This window comes from Lichenostomus cassidix, chromosome 3 (genome assembly GCF_008360975.1).
Source record: "Lichenostomus cassidix isolate B80296 chromosome 3, HeHo_3.0, whole genome shotgun sequence".
In the NCBI taxonomy this organism is placed as follows: Eukaryota; Metazoa; Chordata; class Aves; order Passeriformes; family Meliphagidae; genus Lichenostomus; species Lichenostomus cassidix.
Genome location: NC_139483.1, coordinates 97,837,497 through 97,857,419, shown reverse-complemented (window position 1 = coordinate 97,857,419; position 19,923 = coordinate 97,837,497). Strand labels below are relative to the sequence as shown.

Below are 19,923 nucleotides of genomic sequence, written 5' to 3'. Positions count from 1 at the left end.
GTCCTTGCACTGGCTATAGTCATGGAGATCTGTCCTGTCGCCAGAGGGTTGCTCCAGGGGTTGAAGACAGAGAGCAAAGACCTGAGGAAGCAAAAAGTTCTGGCTCTGCATCACAGAAGAACAACAATTCCTTGGCTTTAACAGAGAACAAGTCTGAACTATGTGGTCTCACTTTGAGTTTAAGGTGAGGTGTAGGATACGGTCTGTGAGATCATCCTGCAGCAACCATGGACTGGGGAGAAGGCAGGGAACAAAAAATGTCCCTGGAGCTGGCTGGAATTCTTCACATGCCCTTTCTCTTCACAGATGAAAAATTGTCAGGAGAGAGAAGAGTGACAGTCCTGCCCGTAGTCTGGGGATAGGACGAGACATGGCATGAAGTAAAGTCAGGTATGAGGTAACAGTGAGATGGTTTAGTTTCATACTTGGGGAGTGAGCAATCTTAAAATAAGATCTGAAAGTCATATTTTGTCCTGGTAATCGTGTTCCTCAACTGCACTTTGGCCTTCGCTCATAAATGTCCAGTCAAATTCTACTAAAGTGTAAATCAGTGCTAGTGGCTTCAATGGATAGTGGCAATCTTAAAATAATCCCGCATTCCTCAAATAAATGTGATGGTTTGGAAAGACTTGGATATTAGTATGTACAAGTATAAATGTGTGTGTATATGCATGCAGGCATGTATCTCTCTATAATTAATTCATTTATTAGAAGACATGATTGCAGAGTGCTGCCTAACAGAGGGCATCCCTAGCACACATCCTTCTTTCCCAAAGCAGAGGCTGAGGGTGCCAGCACAGCAGAAGAGGCCACCTACCATGTAAGTCCCAGAATCATTGTCCAGAAGAGCTCCTGGGCTCCCACAGGATCTGGAAGAAGCCATGAGCCAGCACCGCTGGCTCCCTAAACACTGTGCTTTTGATGTGAAGGTTTCTGGCTCCTTGCTGGTCTGGCTGGGTGCCATGCAAAATTGATCCACATGCCCTATTTGGCACTTGCACCACACACTTGCTCTTGAAGATCGGCCAAGATATTATCCACTGGCCCTGCTGGGAAACGGTCTTAAAAGCCACCAGACTATCATAATGAGGAATTTTTCAATTTTCATTGATTATTCTGAGGAGGTGATGCCTAAAAGCAGGCTGCCTGAAACAGAGGCCAAGACAAATTAGGAGTATAAAAAGCAGACAAATTTATTCAAGGCCTTCATAGTACATTAGGGCACACCCAGAATGGACACTGGGTGTCCTTTTAAAAGTTCTGTCCTATTAGCACATTGTCCCCTAATTCTCCAATCACTCCCTTAGGTGACGATGTTAACCACCCCAGGCCTGCTCCCCCCCAGCTCACAGTTGTTTACATATTTTTGGGCCCTCGGGCAACAAATGTGTCCTTGGACTTGTTTTAGCTAAAGGAGCTGGGAACAGAGGTTTTAGCACTTTATAAGAAGCACAGAACTACACCAAATTATAGACAGATGAAGAGTAAAAAACTAGAAATTATTAAGGCATCAGAGTCATGTACTTATCAGGCCTTTAGCTTTTGGAAATTTTTCTCTTTAATTCTCAGCAGTCCTTTGGGACAGGGAAATATCACTGAATGACCTCAGAGTCCTTCAGTGTCACTGCTAAACCACAGCAGCATTTGAGGTCACTGGTGCTTGAACACTTTCCTGGTTCCAGCAGTGATCTGCTTCTGAACACAAGGCGTTTAGCTAGTTTTGACAGCTGGTTTAGGGAGCCAGCATTGCTTCCAAGTGAATCTGAGGAACTGTCCTGGAATGAACTGTTTCCATGGGGGCAGCCAGGAAACTTTCCAGGAGGCTCCACTCCTTCAGAGACAGCCTGCGGGGATGGAGAAGGAGGAGGAATTTGCTTGCTTCTTGTTGAGAACAATTTTTGTCTCTGATGCTTGCAGAGCCTGTTCCCTTGGGACATTTTGTTTGGGGCTATTTAATCCCATATTCAGCTCCACCATCTCCTCCTCAGCAACCAGGCCTCATCACTTCTCCTTTCTCCAAGAGCTGCCTCAGATCCCAAACAACTTCCTTGTGACTGTCCTGGCTCTGGACCCAGGCCTCTCCATGTGACACCACACACCCACGCTCCCAGATGATCTACTCTTCCTGCAGAACATCCTTCTCAGAGTCGTAGTCTGTGTGGGAAGGGATCTTTACAAGTCATGTAGTTCAACCTCCTGCCATTCCACTAGACCCTTCAGAGTCCTGTCCAACCTGACCCTGAATGTTTGCAGGGATGGGCCATCTGCCACCTCTCTGGGCAACCTGTACCAGTGTTTCACCACCCTCATTGTAAAAAATCTCTTCCTTAAATCTAGTCTAAATTTGCCCTCTTTTAGTTTAAAACCTTACTCCTTTTCCTATCAATACATGCTCTGGAAAAAAGTGTGTCCCCATCTTTCTTGTAAGCCCCCATTGCTATGAGCTCATCCTTGCAGCAATGATCTGAGCACTCAGTGTCTCCTCTCCTCCAGCCTTACATTACAGACTCTTGGGCTTTCGCTCTGGTTTAGGAAGAACCAGCAGAATGAAGGACTGGTAGATGCAATCATTGCAGTCAGTGCTGAGGAGCAGCAAGAGGAATTACACTTCTGCCCCTCCTGCCTTTCTCAGCCTCTGGTTCGGAAGGAGGGGAGGCAGAACGGGCTGGACACCAAGCAGCCGCTGTACTCCCCTAATCTTCCTCCCTGGTGGGAATGACAGCCTTGCCTTTAAAATCTATAATCTTGCAGAGTGTCCAACAATTGTGCAAATATTTTACCGCTGGAAGCAAAGAGCAGTGGAGGATGGTTGGGGGATGATCTCCACGCTCGACAGGCTGTCGGGAAGCAGAGACACTCCGTCCGTGGGCAGGGGCTAAGGGGGGCCCGGGTGGCCCGTCCTGTGCACGGGGCTGCCCTGAAACTCCACCAACACGGCCGGGATCACTCAGAACCGCAAAGCTGCCCTCAGGCCATCCATCCCCCGGCTGGGCTGTTCTGCAAAGGTCCGCGAGACCCGTCTGAGAGAGGTGGGCTTGAGTTTAGTAGCCCAGGAGTGCTGCTCGTGCTGCGTGATTGCCGAAGGTGACAATGTCCTCCCCCGGCTCCGGAGATGTATGTAGGGATCTGGTGCTGGGGAGGCCCGAGCTAACGGGCTGGGCTGGAAAGTTTTGGAAGGGCCGGGGAGCGCGGCAGCGTGCCCAGAAGCCGCGATCAGAGGCGGCCGCGCTCCCCTCCCCGCGCCGCCGGCTCCCTCCCCCGGCCCCGGGGCGCTCCGGGGTGGGATTCTCCCCGCGAACGGCTCCCGGAGCGCCGCGCCCGCCCCGGCCGGAGAGGCGGCGGCCCCGAGCGCGCCCGCGGGCTGCGGCCATGGGCAGCGGCAGCAGCCGGCGGCGGGGAGCGCCGGGGCCCGCGGGCAGAGCGGGGCACAGCCGGGACCTGCCGGGGACCGCGCCGGCCGACGGCGAGGGGACGGCGGCACCGCCCGGCCCCGGCCGCGGAGCCTCGGCCGCCGGCGGCAGCCCCGAGCCCGGGGCCGGCGGGAGCAGCGCGGAGGCGGCGGGAGGCGGCGGTGGGACCCTGCTCCAGCAGGCGGTAAGTGCCCGCCCGGTCCCGAACGGGACCCCCGACCCTCCCGGCGGTGGCCCCGGGACCCCCCAGCCCAGCCCAGCCCAGCGCAGCCCAGCCGAGCCGGGGTGTCCCCGCCGCCCGGGGCAGCTCTGCCTAGCCGGCGCCACCCGCCGCGGCCGTGGCTTCCTCCGAACACCAACAGCGTTCCGTTCTTTTGATCTTCGCTGCGAGCCAGGCTCGATGCTCTCTTTGCGATTTCTCTTTGCTGCTCTCTTTGCGTGATCAGTCTCCGGTGTAGAGGGAAACACCGTCCCTACAGGGGCCATCCCGTTTTCCAGTTTCCCGGTGCTACTGGAAGTTTCTTTTCCTGACTTGTGGAAATAGCTCGACTTTGTAAAGTTCGGCTCTTGTTTTTCCCTGGGTCAGGGTTGTAAATAGAAGTTTAAAAATGTGAACATAAAGCTGCCCTTTAATGTTTGCCAATCCACTGCAGCTGCAGTCTGGCTTTTCCTAAAGGCATATTTCATTTGCTTCCTATTTAACAAATAATGGATTTGCCTCCGAGGGAGTTGAGATTTATCTTTTGGGCTTTTTTTCCAATCCAAGAATAACAGCACCATATATATCATCTGGTGATGAGGCCAAAAATTACCGACATCTTTCATCTCAGCTTGGCTATGGAAGTTGTGTGTTGTTTGTGCTCTCCACAGATACGCAAAAGTTGTCTGAATAAAGTAATAAATTCAAAAATGGAAAGAAATATGTCAGACCCAGGAAAATTCTGCCTTGCATGCCTCAGTTTTGCTCTTTAGAAGTTATCATTTCCATCACTGAACCACACATCCATGGGTTAAGGGTAACTTTAATACAAAATAATGTTTCCATTAGGAAACTTGGCAGGGTTCAGTATGAGAACCCTTTATTTAGACAGGTTTTAAAGAAAAACCTCAAAGGAAGTAAAGTTTGGAAATGGAAAAAAATCAAATAGAGATCTTGTATTGACATATTTTTACCTTGCCATTTAAACTCCAATCCCTCCTGCAGAATGAGCGGAGCTCACTCCAGCACTGCTTCCTCCTCTGAGGGACTCTCATTTATGGGCAATCCTCCTGACTTCTCCCATTTATCTTTACCTATGGGAATAGAGGCTGCTGGTGTCCATTTTCCCTCTCTTTCCTCATGTGAATATAATGGCTTGATCTTTAAAAATAATAGTTACATAAGCTATGAGTGTTCCTGTGCATGAAGCAGTATTTCGGCTCTATTCTGAAGTGGTGTATACTCTGGGTAATAACATATCAGAAAGGCAATGGAGCTGCCCTCACCTTTCTTTACTAATATCAGTAGAGACAGTCCACTACAGCAGTAGATACCAGTGAATTAAGGACAAGGAGCAAACTATAGAGGCTGAGGAATTTAAGATTTGGCCCTTGGGGTAGCGTGGGGGGGTCACCATGAACCACGTCCTTTTTCAGACTTCCCTCTTTGGCAGAAATGATGGAGAGGAACCTGTAGCATCACCTCAGCCACCCCAGGTTGTGGTGCAAACCCAGGGTGAGAATGCTGTCAAGCTTTGCAGCACAGAGATGTCCGTGAGGGTCCTCAAAACTCAGCCTGGAGCAGGCGTGTGGGCCCTTGGTCATCCAGTGAGGCCAGCTGGGTGCAGAACACAGCTGTACCAGCAGTGATGCTGAGCATCTTGTGTGTCTCCTGCTGCTTATGCTGCCTCTTGTTTGGGAGGATGTTCACAGCTCTGGTTGCATCCTGACAAAGCCAGCAAGGAGCTACCAGTATTTTTTCAAAGATATAAAAGACATACAAGAGAAGTCTCAGGTAGTTTCATGGCAAACTTGAAGCTTTTCTCTGTAGCACTTTGTTTTCCTGAACCTGAGATGGCAGAGACAGCAGTCATGGGCTTACTGTTCTGTCTCCTTGAGGCCTAAGAAGTCACTAGCCTGAGAAAAGGAGAGAGGAAACTGTTTGCAGCACCAGGTTTTGGTTGTTTACTGGGTGCAATTTAGTCTTTTAGGTTGTTGTGCAAACTGCAGTCCCACCCTTCCCAAGAGGATGGTGGAGGAGGTTTCTGGAAAAGAATGTCAGCTTCATTGCATCACTACTTCCTCACTAGAAATTTTGAGGGCAATTTCTCTCAGCCTTGCCAGCTTCTCAAGTAATTTGTAATTTCTGTCTTGTGGTAGGAACTTGATTGCTTTGCCCTGTTCAGCTGTGCAATTGGAAGATAAAGAAATTTCAGAGAAGAAGGGATGAGTTAATTCAACAAGAGTTAATGGGGGAAAGGTGAGGCAGGAGGAGGAAAGGCAGCAAGAAGGTATTACAGTAGGAAAGTCTGATGAGAAATAGCCCCTGGAGGAGCAGATTCTGGCCAGTGGGAGGAGAAGAGACCTCTGACACCAGTCAGAAGAGAGCAGAATTGCAAGCAGGACTCATCTCTCTGTTGTCACAGCTGGGTTTCTGCTGGGCGTGATGTGCATCAATGTTGTGTTTCACACCTGAACTCTGGCACAATTTGCCATCCAGCAGCAGGCTGGCAGCGCCAGTGGGTAGTCAGGCCAGGTGACAAGGGCTGGTGGAGAGGAATGCAGCTGCATTTAAAGGCTTGAGCCACCTCTGTTATATTCAAATAGTGCTTGGGAGCAAGAAGGGTGGAAGTGTATCACAGCAGTAGGCTGGGAACCAAATCCTGATGGGAAACCTGGACTTGGCTCAGAGCAGACCTCAGCACCTCTTGTGAGTATCAAACATCCCTTTTCAGTGTTGCTCTCAATTCCAGACAGTTGTACATGCTTTTCCTTGTTTGTTTGCCCAACACAGAAGAATGTAGTTGAGGTTTTGCAGGTGCTGCTACAGCACAGAGCAGGGGTGGCAGTTCTTGGTGGCAGCCAGGGCAGAGGCTGTGGCCTCAGGCATTTTCCCACTGGTTTGCTGAAATGGAGGAATAATGCAGACATGTTAGGGTCTTGGTTTTGACAGCTTTTTCCGTGGCACCATCACTCCTCCTGACTGGAGATGGGATGTAATTTCAGTAAGCAAATCACTCCAGCTGCAGCACAGGAGTAACACAGATAAAGGGTGTGTTCACCACCTTCTAGAGAGAGTCTCATATACTTTTAAAACACCCAAGTCTTGAAAGCTTTGCTTGATTATTTCAGCCAGATGTTTTTTCTGCAGATTGATGTGGCACAGCGTCACCTCGTGGCTGGCTGGTCCCAGCTGCAGACACATAAGGGTCCTGAAGGGACATTAAATGTCATGCCCCATTAGTCTCTTACAGGAACTCAGGTTTATTTTTCTACTCTTGTTAAAATGTGCTTCCCTCAAACAGAAATTTGATATATCTAATCCCATATTGTTAGTGGTTTATTTCAGCATTTTCTTCCTGGTTGTGTTAATGGTCAAAAATGCCCTCGAGTGAAGACCTTGTGCTCCACTTTCATAGGGAGCCTGGGGTCTTCAGAAAAGGTCATTTCCAACTGAACATCTGGGACTCCTTGAACTTCCCAAAGTCAGATTATTTCAAATTCTGCAGTTGATGTCCAGTTGCAGATCTGGAGTTTGCTGAGTTAAAGGTCTCCCTCTCTCTCCCATTATATTCCTTGTCTTGTTAAAAGTGCCTGAAACTTCACCAGAGCCCAGAAGCAGCGAGCTGTGCTGTCCCCTCAGCCAGCATCACCCTCCCAGCACAGCTGTGTTGCACCTGGACTTGGAAAACTGCTGACTAGGTATTTTCCATAACTCCCCCCCTCACCCTTCACTTGGCAGAACATGGGTTGCTTTTGCCCTGGAAACTATTCATGACCTAAAAAGTAAGCCCAGGGCACACGCAGAATAGCCAGGAGCTGGTGTTTTAGTTGGCAGGAGAGGAGAAGCGTGGGAACTCCTTGCATCCCTGCCCATTTCCCGTCCACCGCCTGCTCCTAATTCCTTCACTGGCCAGAGGATGCTGCTGCAGACCAGAGCAAAGCTGGGAGTGCTTTGCCTGGGAGTGCTTTGCCTGGGAGTGCTTTTCCCGGGGTGCAGCTGAGACCATGCGTCACATTTGGTACCTACTGGCACCTTAGCTAAGCTACTTCTTTTTTGCCAGCAGTAACTGCCTGCGGTTGGAGAGGCTGATTTCGGCAGTGCTGACTGGCTTAGCCCCCAGCCTGTGCCGGTGTCGCTGGAGGGTGCTGCCCTGCTGCAGTACCAGCTCAGCCCTCCGTGCTTGGCTGCAGACTGCACCTGTGGGGCTCTCCAGCTGACATCCTCCCTCCCTGCCACGGCAGTGAGTTGGCATTTCAGCTCAGACCAGTCTCCTCGTGCAGTTCACGGGGTGTTTGTGAAGAGAGGATTTGGGAGGAGAAGAGGCAGGGAAGGAGGCACTGGCTTACATTTTTCAGAAATGCTTCACTATTAAACCACACCCAGTGGACCGGCACTGGCAGAGACCACACTGCTCCTTGTAGATATTTTATGTGGCTCAGTCACTCTCCAGGCTCCCTTGGACGTGAGTTGCATCTGAGCTGCACTCGAGGTCTGTATCTCTTCTGCATCTCAGAGCTGTATCCATACTGGTAAACTGTACCATAGCAGCTGCCTGGCACTGGGCTGTGATGGTCTGCCCCACTGAGCTGGCATGATTTTTGGTCAGGACCAACTTGTAGTCTCCCAGATAATGCTTGGGCATCCCTCAGGGGCCAGCACAGGAACCATCTCAAAGAGAGCTTGAACTTGGCCTCCCAGATTTGGAGACAGTGTTAATAGTCAAGACTGTAGCTGGGGGCAGCTTGGGAGCAGCTCTAGAGCCTCCAAAGGTACACAGCTCCAGATCACCCTGTGGAAGGTCCCAGGGAAGGGTGTTCTCACCCAGCTTACTCACAGCTGCTGGGGCTGACAGAAAGGGGTGAGGGCTGGCAGGGCCAGGAGGAACTTGCACTGGACTGGGGGAGTGGGAAGCTGCACCCCGGGAATGCTGGTTCAGGCATGCAGCAGAGAGAAATAGCTTTGCCTGCAGCTCTCCGCTCTGCCTTGCTCCCAGGAGCTGCTGTCCTAAAGGATGGCTAAACCGTGTGTGCAATGCCTGTCAAACCATTCCACCTCATGTGTCATGACGTTAAATTAAATGTGGATACATGCTGGGTGAGCTTAATATCCAAGCCTTTAAACTTGGAGGAGGGGGTGATGTGGGGCTTTGTGGCACAGCAGACCTCAGCACGAGATGCCTATACTGAGAATAGGGTGGAAAACAAAGAGACACGCCACGGTCTAGATGAGTAATAAAAAGATGACTGCAAGCTGCAGAAAGGAGAAGCTGACTTCATTTATCTCTTAACAGGGCGCAGGCCAACCAGGCCAGCAATTACTTATTTAGCTGTAGGATAGGAACCCGTAATATTAAAGTGTCCTGACATGCACATCATCCTAACCCACATAAAGGGCTAATACTAATTATCTGCTGAACTTGCAACATATACATTACAGCAGTGCCGAGCCGGCTGGGTGGGGTCAGTTTTTATTGTGTCCAACAGCCCAGGGCAGCCGGTGCTCCACACCCTGCCTGCTGCCCAGCACATGGTGTCACCCGGGCACCGCCGAGACAGGTGTCCTTTGCCCACAGGAATTGGGAGCAGCTCCCAAAGCACCGAGACTCCAATAGCAGGGAAGAGGCAGAGGCTGGAGGTATCTTTTGTTGCTACTTACCACCATTTTTGACTCATGCACTGGATGAAATGTTGGTATATATCCACCTGTGCCAGTTCCAAATTCTCTTGGGAAATAAGTATTGTTGCTGACAGATCCCTTGGAAAAGGTGGGAGCAGGTTTTGCACAGAGAAGCAGATTTTGCTAACCAGAGCTGCTCTGTCCTGATGACTAATTAATTCTGTCTTCCACCCACACAACACGTACAGCTCGTAATATGGAGGAGTCAGCCACAAGGGAAAACAGACAGCCTACTGTACAATCCAAACCCCTCCCTAAAATGATCCAAACCCATCCTTTGCACAGAAGTATTAGGAGCTGGGTTCTCACTGTGAGAACAACATCATCAAAGCACACCTCAAGAACTGTATTTCCCTTGGTGCTGAGGGTGAATAATGTTCTTCACTTTGTGGAAGGAAACTCGAGCATCAACAGTAGTCCAGTGGATGATGGATGAGAAGCTGCACTGTGGGATGCAATCCCAGGAAAAGTCAGCCATCAGAGCTCAGCATGCTCTCCTGGCACTGCTTCTTGCTCTTGTTGCTTGTGGGAGTTTGCCAAGAAACGATCCTAAATAATCAGGAGAGAACTGTGTTACCTCACTGTCAGCTTTCTCACATAGCCTTGTCTCTGCTTGGACCCAGAAGCTGTTTCTAGAGTAGTTCAGCTTCTTCCAGAGAAAATAAAGTATTGCCAAAGAGCAGGGACTCTTCTGAAAGGATGTGGAATACCTTTTGACACGTATTAAACTAAAACTCTGCGAAAGACTGGCAACATCTTTTGTCATTTTAAGCAGGCAGCTAGGATGTGAAATACTGTGGATGACAGAAACTTTTCCCAGCTCCTGGAATGGAAGGTACTAAGGGCTCACCTGGAAGACATGTTGACCCTGTGCCAGGAGAGAGGTGTCCTTGCTGCTCTCCTGCAGGACAAGGTGGTCCCTCCTCACCTGCTGAAGCATGGGAGCCAAAGGTGACCAGAGCAGCACAAAGCCCTTGCAAGAGGCAGGGAAGAGCTGAGCAGTTTGCTGCCAGGCACCTCTCTATCTGCCTAACAGTGTCTGGGATCACGGTGTTTAAACTTCAGCTCCTGTCCATCCCCATGAGAAGCAGCTGAGAAAGGAGTGTAGTGAAAAAATCTGCTTGCAGATTGAAATTGGATGCCATGCAATAACTGCAGACACCCAGGTGCACATTTCTACCCAGCAGATGGCACATACAAGCCTGACCAATACCAACTGATTTAAATTGGTGCAAAACTGTGTGTGAAGCCATCACTGTTGTACCAGCAGTGCCTATAATAGGACATTGCCCATCCATAGCTCCCACACTTACCAGCACCAGTCCTGTGCTGACCTTGAGGCAGCACAGGTTTGAGCTATTCCAAGAGCATATACATGATCTTACTGAGGAATCACTTGATCCCATCCAGCCCTGCAGAAATGCAGCAGAGGAATAGGTGATGGCTCTGCATTGCAAACTTTTCCACACCTCTCCCTGGTTTCTTTGGTTCCCTTTCTTCTTATACTGTTTTCCTGACGCCACAGCTTTTCATTTCTGTTTTCTGGAAGGTCCTAGTTTGGTGCTACCTGTTTAACTTGTTAGTGTTGTTGTGAGATTCAGGGTAGCTTGTACCAAGAAGGCCCACCTGCTTTAGGACTGCATCTCAGAAAAAATAATAACAAGCTGAGATGGGTCTAGTTTTATGCAAGGCCACGTCCCTGTCCCACTCCCTTTCCCTGTGAGAGTACAGAGAAGAGGTAGAAAAAGAAGAGAGTCATTCTCAGTCACATCTGGCTACAGAGGGTTCATTTTATTACTGGCCCTGCTGGGAATGGAGGGTCCCATCATTGCCCCTGTTTTAAATATTATGGTTCGGCTTTGGTTGTTCCCCAGGTATTCCACTGAAATCCTGTGGATTCCAGCGTAGGGAAGGTGGATGGATAATTTTTCAGGGAAACATCTTTGTCAGGTGGAAATTGGGTTGATGTTGCAATTAACTTCCTTTCTTACACGTATTTTCATACTGCTACCTGCAGTTGGTGGTGCAGAGGGCATTCATGGAAAACTGGGAGGTTGGACAAGTCAACATTAAGGGATTTGGGTTCTGTAGCCTGCAACCACCCAGCTGCCCTGAATGCTGAAAGAGAGCTGGTAGAACAAGGCCAGTAAAAGGGAGTCTCTTGTACCTGTATTGTCTCCACAGAGGTTGTTTGGGGGTTTAAACCAGGGCAGATGTAGCCCACTGTAGACAGAGATGAGTCTCACAGAAAGAAATAATGATTTGGGTTGAAAGGGAGCTTTGTTCAGCTAGTTCCAACCCTGCCATCATGGACAAGGACATCTCCAACTAGACCAAATTGCTCAAAGCTCCATCCAATCTTGCCTTGAGCACTGCCAGGGATGGGGAAGCCACAGCTTTTCTGGGCAACCTGTTTCAGTGCCTCACAACCCTCACAGTAAGAATTTCTTCCTACAATCTAATCTAAACCAGCCCTCTTTCACTTTAAAACCATTGTCCCTTGTCCTGTCATGACAGGTCCTGTAAACAGCCTCTCTCATCTTTCTCATAGGCCTCCTTTAAGTACTGAAAGGTTGCAATAAGGTTTCCCTAGAACCTTCTTTTCTCCGAGCTGACCAACCCCAGCTATCTCAGCCTGTCCTCACAGGAAAGGTGCTCCACATCTCTGATCATTTTCATGACCTCGCTCTGGACTCATTCCAGCAGGTCCATGTCCTTCCTGTGCTGAGGACCCCAGAGCTGGATGCAGGTGGGAGCTCACAGGAGCAGAGTAGAAGGGGAGAATCACCTTCCTTCACTCTAAAGTGTTGTAACTGTGCTTTCTCTTCTGTCCCAGGCTTTGTCAACCAGAAGCCCAACAGGCCCAGAGAACAACAACGTCAACCATCAGTGAGTATCCCCTGCTTTCACTGTATCTTTGGGGGGAAAAGCAGGTGGAATAAAGGGACCTTCTCCTTCAGGGGAAGGCTATTTCTGCATCCCTCACACTATGCCAGAGAGGTAGGAATGGTGTGAAACGGTTTATAGCCCTAACTATTCTGGCCTTTTACTTATTTGCAGATTTAAAAAAAAATGGGTACTGCTTGAAAAGACCCAGGCTCCAGCTCAAGTGCAGAATAGAGGTCATGAGCAATCAGAATTTAGGATGTCCACATGTCAGAGAGACACCTTGGAGTAGCTAGTGCCAAGCTGGGGAGAATTGCTCCCACAAGGAGCTCAGGCCCTGATTGACCAACAGGTCCCCTGTGGGCTCTGCAGTGTGTGGAAAAGGAGAATAATGTCTCTTTGCTCCCCAGGAACTGTAAGAGAAAGCCCTTGAGATGCTCCAATCAGATGAGTTAGAGACATGAGTGTCCCTCGGGGACAGGGGAATGGTAGGGACCTGCTGCGCTGGATGCCAAACAAAAGAAATCTGACATTTTCCACAAGCAAAAGCTGCCTAGCAGAGTGTGCCTCTAAGCCTGCCTGCACCAAGAGCAATGGGGACCGTTCAACATGTGTTTGAAAAAACAGGTGAAATGAACAGGCTTGAAAAACCATCTTAAAATGTCACCTCCTTATACTGAAGAGAGATTCTCTGCAGTGTTAAGCTCTGGCTGTCATCCCGCCCCTCTGCTCCTGCAGCACTCGAGAGCAGACTAATCTGCAGATCCTGGCCATGGGCTTGTGTGACCTACTAACGCCCAGCAGTGCTGGTGGATGTGTCAGCAGAGCCCAGAGCCTGCTGCTGTGCACCCTCCCCCTCCTGCTTTGCCTCCCAGCTAGCAGGGAGCTCACCTGGCAAGGCTGCTGGTTCCCTGAGCTCAGACACCACAGCTGCCTTGGTGTTTCTGAGGCAAGGCTTGTACAGGTGCTCTCCCAGGGACTTTAACCTCTCCTGGGCTTTCCAGTGTCCTCAATGGGCTTTGGGCTATGATGGCAACTGAGCAGTCTCCTCCAGGAGTCCCCCACAGTCCCCCATGCAGCTCCCTAGCCCCAGGCACCCACTGGCCCCTCACACCCTGCCCAGGCTTTCCTTCTCCCACCCTCTTTGACATGCAAAGGGAAGGTTTGAGACAGCAGAAAATGTTTTCTGATCTGGGATGACAGAGCAGGAGCTTATTTTCATTTAGATAATGTTTATTTTATACCCACTGCAGAGCCCTATAGCACAGCTCACATGTGAAGTGCCTGTACTGCCTGAGATAAGCAGGGTTGCACTTTCTGCTGGCAAGAACTATGCAAATTTTTTTTTTTTTAATGGCCCAGCACCCAGCAAAATTTCAAAGACATCAAATCAAATAAATCAAGCCACAGAAACAGAGGTTAATGTACGTAGGGGCCTCATCCTTCACATTTCTGTGCCTGGAATCATTCTAGGTAAATACTTTACAAACAGCAAAGTCAGCCTTGTCTTGATAGAGTTGCTGACTGAAGAAATTCCCATAAAACCAATTAAAGGGGAAGTAAATGTCAAGGAAGGAGAACTAAAACTAGATACAGAGACTTAATAGTGTCTGTCAAGAGTGCAGTCACGCGAGATAGAGGTGGGTGTGCACCTCCTGTTCCTGTGCTGGAACATGCTCGTGTGACACCACACAAGCATCTAAACCAGCCCCTGGTAAATACTTGGGATGTGCTTGGCAACACAGTTGGATGTGCTCCTGGCTGGGCTATGTTACCTCTCATCCTCCCTCCCCCAAAATCTTTTGGGAACTGCTCTCTAGCATCTGGTAGTTCACGGGTGGATGACACAGCCCAGGAACAGAGTAATGATTTTATAATTGCTGCCAAGGCTTGTGTCACTGGCAGAGTTACCAGGGTGTTGTTGTGACCCAGTTTTCAGCTGCTAGGTCTTGCAGAAGACATTTTAATGATTAACCCTGGACTTTCCATCCTCAGCAAAATGATAAAAAACACTGGCCTAGATTCACCCCAGCCTAGTTTTCAGCCACTTGACTGAAGCTTGTGCCTTGGGGCTTGTCACCCTGTTCACCCATTAGGGCCGTTGTCACGGGAGCCCGCAGGCAGCTGTCCCCCATACCAGGCACCTGCCTGACACCAGGGATATGGCACTGACAGCCATCCCCACTGCTGGGATCTTGCTCAAAGGTGGTTTTGCTCACTTTTGGTCTAATTTTGCCCTTTGCATTTCCTTCTCCACATTGCATAGTTCATTGTTTTTACACTTCACAAAAAACCCCACCCATTATTCCTGCGTCCTTTAAGAAACTTTAAGCAGGCCTGTAGCTGATGTGGAGCACATTTCTTGCTTTCCTCTTTCCTAAACTGCTTTGCTCTAGCCTCTTAAATCACTTTTATTGCTGCTTTCTAAACTCCCTCCAAGCTGTTAATAACATTTTAGCAGTGAGGCACCCAGAAGCCTGCCCAGTAATCCTGATGGAGCTGCATTAGCCTTTTTCCTTGCTGTCCTATCATGCTGCAAATTCTCTTCTTGTATGCTTTTCAGCTAACTCCTTCTCTTTCAGCTTTGCTCCTTCCCAGGTTTTACTCCTTCCCCAGAACATCTGAGGTTTGAACATCTGAACATCTCATGGTACTGACCTATTATTTTCCAGACTGGAAGGTCAAGAGCCCTCAGCTGGACTCAGTGGGTTTGAAGCCCTGCTCTGCAGCCCTGACACATGGTGAGGAGAGCAGCAAGGTGCCTCCTCTGCTGCTGGAGCAGCTGAACGAGCATGGGAGCAGGCTGGTGGTCTACCAGCTTTTGTCCTGTGCACTTCCTGAGCTTGGGATTTCCCTGTCACAGCCTCTCACTAAATTGTAGGATCAGCAGAAACAGCTGCACCAGCATGCCTTTGAGATGGAGGTTTAGGTTGGGATGGCCTCAGGAGGTCTCTAGTCCAGTCTCCTAGCTCTAGCTCCAGCTCCAAGCTGGATCAGCTGTGAAGTCAAAGCAGAATGCTCCAGGCTTTGTCCCATCAGGTCTTGAAAGCCCCCAAGGATGGAGCCTGTGCAAGCACACACAGCCTGTTCTTCTGCTTGCTTTCCTCAGGGTGTAGAAGTTTCTCTTTTTATCCAAATCAAAGCTGTCATTTTTTATTTTATATTAATTTTCTCATATTAAATTATACAGGACTTTGCCACAAATAGAGAAATAGTATGAACAGCGGCATGCTTTTCCTTTGCATTTGAAAGAAACAGAGCTCTCTCTTTGCCTCTCATTTCTGGGGTGTGTATGGTAAGTGGAGTTTGCTTTTGTTTTTTCAAAAGCACATCTGTGTCTCAGCAAGTTCTACCTGGAGATTTTCTCCATGCAAACCAAAGCATCGAGAATAATTAACAGTGGGAAATTATGTAACTGCTAAGAGAAACAATGGCTCTTCTGTGGGCCTGCAAGCAAGCTGCCAGGAGCTCTGCCTCTTATTCATCACGTAACATAAAATTAGTTTGAGGATTATCACAATGCGGAGTTTAAATCAGTAAATTGTGTGTTTTAACTCAGACTTCTGCACTTCCTTTTCCCACTCTTGCTTTGTAAATGCTGCTGTATGGTTCAAACTCTTGGACTTGTAGCTTTCTTCTCATGTCTTATTTACTGCAGAGGAAATCAGATTGCCTGCAGCCCCGCAGCAGGAAAATGAATAAAAGGAATAAGCGGAAGAGTCCAGTTGCTGAGTCCTACTTGCTCCTAGTAGAACTTGCCGTCAAGGGCATGGTGGAGTGTAAGTGTAGAGCACCCACATGACCCAGTGCCACCAGCTGGCCATCAGGTGACTCCAGGAAAAGCATCAGAATATTTTTGACCCTTGGGGGGGCACAGCATAAGCATGGCTTGGTCAGAACAGCTGAACTAGGCAAGAGCCTCGGTGGCCAAGGCAGGTCAGAGCAGAGGGAGGGTTGCACTGCACTGTGGCCACTCACTCCACAGCTGCTGCCTGTGGGAGGAACACTGAGGATGCTCCCTGGCCCAGGGAGAGCAGTATGAAAGCACCTCCTCTGTAGGACAAAGTGTCATTAAAAAGCATTTCAGGGTTCTTTTCTTCAGTTCTGAGTTTCTTCTTACTTACCTGCTTTGGGGCAGTTTCTGTGATTTCATCTAGTAAACAGGTCCTTGGGTTTTTTTCACTAAAGGTGCTAATGGATGAATTTTATACATCCCAGCTGCAAGACCAATCTGGTGGGGATAGATCTCATCCTTAGAGGAATGGTAATTCAATAGATAACACATGGTGAGTCTGGAACAGATCTGGAGCCATGCTGGTGGATATGAAAATCTCTGCTCTTTGGCAACGAGCTAACTGACACACAAAACCATTTATTTCTTGTGTACTTGTTCTTCACTAGTGGACGGTCACAAAGTCTTGGTTGACATGGCATGGCAGAGCACTTTACAGTTTGGATTTAGCAGCTCAATTCTCCACTTAGCTCTGCCCCTCACCATGACCTCTATTCCATGGAGCCATGCATTCCAACTTGGAGAAACAAGTCTGGCAGTCCAGGTTGCTCACCTCCCAGATCTCCACAAGGCCAAGGAGGAGCACTCACTTGTCAGCTGCTGGCTCCTCTCTTGAGTCCTGGAGGGCAAGATCAAGTAGACTTAATTGATAGCATGAGATACAGTGGCCAAAGCCTGCAGAAGGCTTTTCACTGTTCTCCCTTATGCAGCTAGGGACAGATTTCTACCCAACATAAACCAGTTCTGTTAACAGTAATAAACCCTGTACCTGTTCCCTTTCAGTCATACATCAGTTCCCACTTATGAGAAAGCTGTGCTGATGTGGAAACAAATACGAGGGCAGTTTGGGGGAGCTGCATTCGTATTTTGATTGAAATGCAGATCCCAAACAAAATAATCTTTCTGCATAAAATCTTAAAAGCAGCCTAAAGTTTACACCGTCCTTTAGCTGGGCCTGAAACCTAACTCATTGAAAAGTTCTGGGAGCTTGATCAGGAGCACTGCAAGGGTTGTACTGTAATGAACTCACAGACTAAAATGGTGCCAAGTGTTTACAAATGTCAGCAGGCAATGTGCCAGTGGAGTATGGGAGCTAGACATGACAGAGTATCTGTCTCCACAAGCCACATGCAGCTCAATCTTCCCATTCACAAAAAAAAAAAAAAATGAAGGAGGGGTCTTATATCTTCAGAGCCTGATTGTCTCTCATAACACCAATGACTCATTCCCTTCCATGACAGGTGCCCAGAAAGCAGCAAGAAGCCATTGGGGCAGTCCACAATATTATATGATTACGCGGAGGAGGAGCTCATGGCAAGCATTGAGCGGGAGTACTGCCGTTGAATCCAGTCCCACGCCACGAGAACGTCAGGCGTGACCCTGGAAGCCCAGCTGGAGCAAAACTGCTGCTGACAAAACAATGCCTTGCACAGCAAGACAGCACAGGAGAGGGGGGTGGTGGAGGTGGTGGAGCATGAGAGGCAGCATGGCTGCTTGGGAAGCACAGGAGGAGAAAGTTCACCTGATCAGCTCCAGGTGGGAACATGAAGATCCTCACCAACTGCTGATTTCTGATCAGTGCCACTGGAAGAGGGACCAATTCAGCTTAAGAATCAATATTTAGAAGCTGATTTCTAAATGCTGTTTATAAATGAACATTTTCTAGAATTGAAATGTTATACCAGAGGTGTTGAAGCATGGTGCTTTGAAGGAAGATTTTGCTTTGACTTAGTAAGAAAAATGCAACAATATCATTTGCTCCAGAATTTACTTAAGGGGATGTTGAATGAAATTCATGTTCCTGCCACATAAAATGTGCCAAATGTACTCCTTGCACTGTGTAAGACTCAGGTCCAGGTCTGAATTTGGCACTGTCTCTTTCAATCTGGTCCCCAGTACGGGAGATGAGAGAAAAAGGGGACTGAGCCCACCATCCAGTACATAGGCAGTGTAATCCCAGAGTTCAAATCCCACCACACAGGCAGATTAGGCTCCTGGGAGCCATCAGGGAACACAGGATTTGTATGATGCCTTTGGGGCAGGAGCCCAGCATAGATGCCTTACCTGGAGCTCCTTGGCATGGATCCATCTGGTGGTGAAAGCAGGAGGCACATCCCCGTTTCAGTTACCCACCTTGAGAGGATCTTGCATGCTCTTGTAGAGCAGCTGTTTGTGATAATTTTTCAGAATTGCCACTCCTGGCCTTTCCTTATATTTCTTGTCCTACAAAAAAAATCGCTACATTTTACCATTAGCTGACTGCAAAATAAAACAGAAAGGTATCTCTCCTAAGGAAACAGTATTTTCAGTGCTCCCAGATAGGGAGGCCTGGTATTTTGGGTTTCTGCTTTTATTATACCCGCATGTCAACATATTATGAGTATCTGCTTATTATCAGAAGTAGAAAAATATATCTTCAGCCAAAGTATAAAATGCATCAGATGAAATCTTCACTATGTGTAAATGCAAGAAGAAACTGCAGGACACCTCTTAAGATGCTGTATTTTAACTACTTTGTGATTCCTGTAAACAGGACCTGTAAAACAGAAATAAATGCATCTATACTCTGTGTAGCCCTCAGTGAAGGCATCAAATATTCTGAAAAAGGCTCTCTGGCTTACCTGGGAAAGCATCCTCTGGTACCTGCAGAGACTGAGCAGGAGGCACCTTTGGAGGATGGCAGGTAGGATGCTGTGAGCATGGCACCAGACCACATCCCTGGCACAAGGACTCGCACCCCAGTTGTCTTTTTTGCAGCAGCCTTCAGCGAGGCTGAACATTGTGCTCTGCCTGGGAGCTGGGGAGCCACCAGGCAGCCAGCTGGGGTGGGCAGTGGGAAGGGAACCAACTTCCCACAAAGCTGTGCACACTTGGAGGCAAGAGCTCCTAGCACACCAGCTGGGGCATGTTGGTAGGACCAGGGGTAATGGTTTTAAACTGAAAGAGCTCAGATTTAGGTTGAACATATAGAAGAAATTGTTCACTGTGGGGTTTGAGGTACTGAACAGGTTGTGGATGCCCCATTTCTAGTAGTGTTCAAAGTGGATGGGGCTCTGAGCAACTTGGTCTGGTGGAAGATGTCACTGCCCATGGCAGGGGGTGGGACGAGATGATTGTTAAGGTCCCTTCCAACCCAGGCCATTCTATGATTCTGTGATACCTCGGTGGCCCAGAAATAGCTGGATTGGAGAGCAGATGTCCTTGCATTGTTGGGAGGAGTTGGGTGGGCCCTCTGAAGCAATGGCTCTCTAACCCTCCTGAAAAAAAAACCAGTTTTGAACAATAGCACTTCATTTTTTGACAGGAACAGTCATTTTTAGAACTCTTAATGCCACTGAGCTGTGGCAGGAACACAGTTTCTCTGCAGAATGTCAAGAGTCCATTCACCAGCTCTCCCAGAGCTTGTGTTAGTTTTCAGCAGCTCTCAAAGACCTACTGGGATGAACAGAATCTGCCTGTGGATGGTGAAAAAACACAGTGGCCCCAGCACCATGGGGACTATGGGACTCTATATTCTTTTCTAATCACTGTAGTGGTTTTGATTTTCTTTGAATTTGTATTTCATTCTTTCAGCTAAGACAGTCCTTCTGTCAAGATCCCCAGAGTCTCTGGCACATGTATGGAGGTATTTCAATGAGCTCAGTCACAGCTCCCCCTTCATGAGGGCAGGGCCAGTGGATTGCTGCCTTTTTGGGTGGTCTCCAAGGACACAGCAAACCAGAGAGAAGCCACACTGC

General features: G+C 48.7%; 1 protein-coding gene across 5 annotated transcripts; it reads left to right on the top strand.

Annotated features, from left to right (window-relative positions):
• Positions 1-2,689: 2,689 nt before the first annotated feature.
• CYS1 (cystin 1) lies at positions 2,690-18,756 on the top strand. 5 transcript variants are annotated; one of them, XM_085056844.1, is made up of 4 exons: positions 3,100-3,594; positions 12,125-12,177; positions 14,847-14,915; positions 17,428-18,756. In XM_085056844.1, the coding sequence occupies exons 1-4, from the start codon at positions 3,370-3,372 to the stop codon at positions 17,528-17,530; spliced, it is 450 nt and encodes a 149-aa protein (XP_084912970.1). In that variant the 5' UTR covers positions 3,100-3,369; the 3' UTR covers positions 17,531-18,756. The 5 variants fall into 5 exon arrangements, 2 of the variants coding, with proteins under 2 accessions (XP_084912970.1, XP_084912971.1); XR_014851106.1 differs by lacking the exons at positions 3,100-3,594; positions 14,847-14,915 and adding an exon at positions 2,690-3,005; XR_014851104.1 differs by lacking the exons at positions 3,100-3,594; positions 14,847-14,915 and adding an exon at positions 2,691-3,029.
• Positions 18,757-19,923: the final 1,167 nt, after the last annotated feature.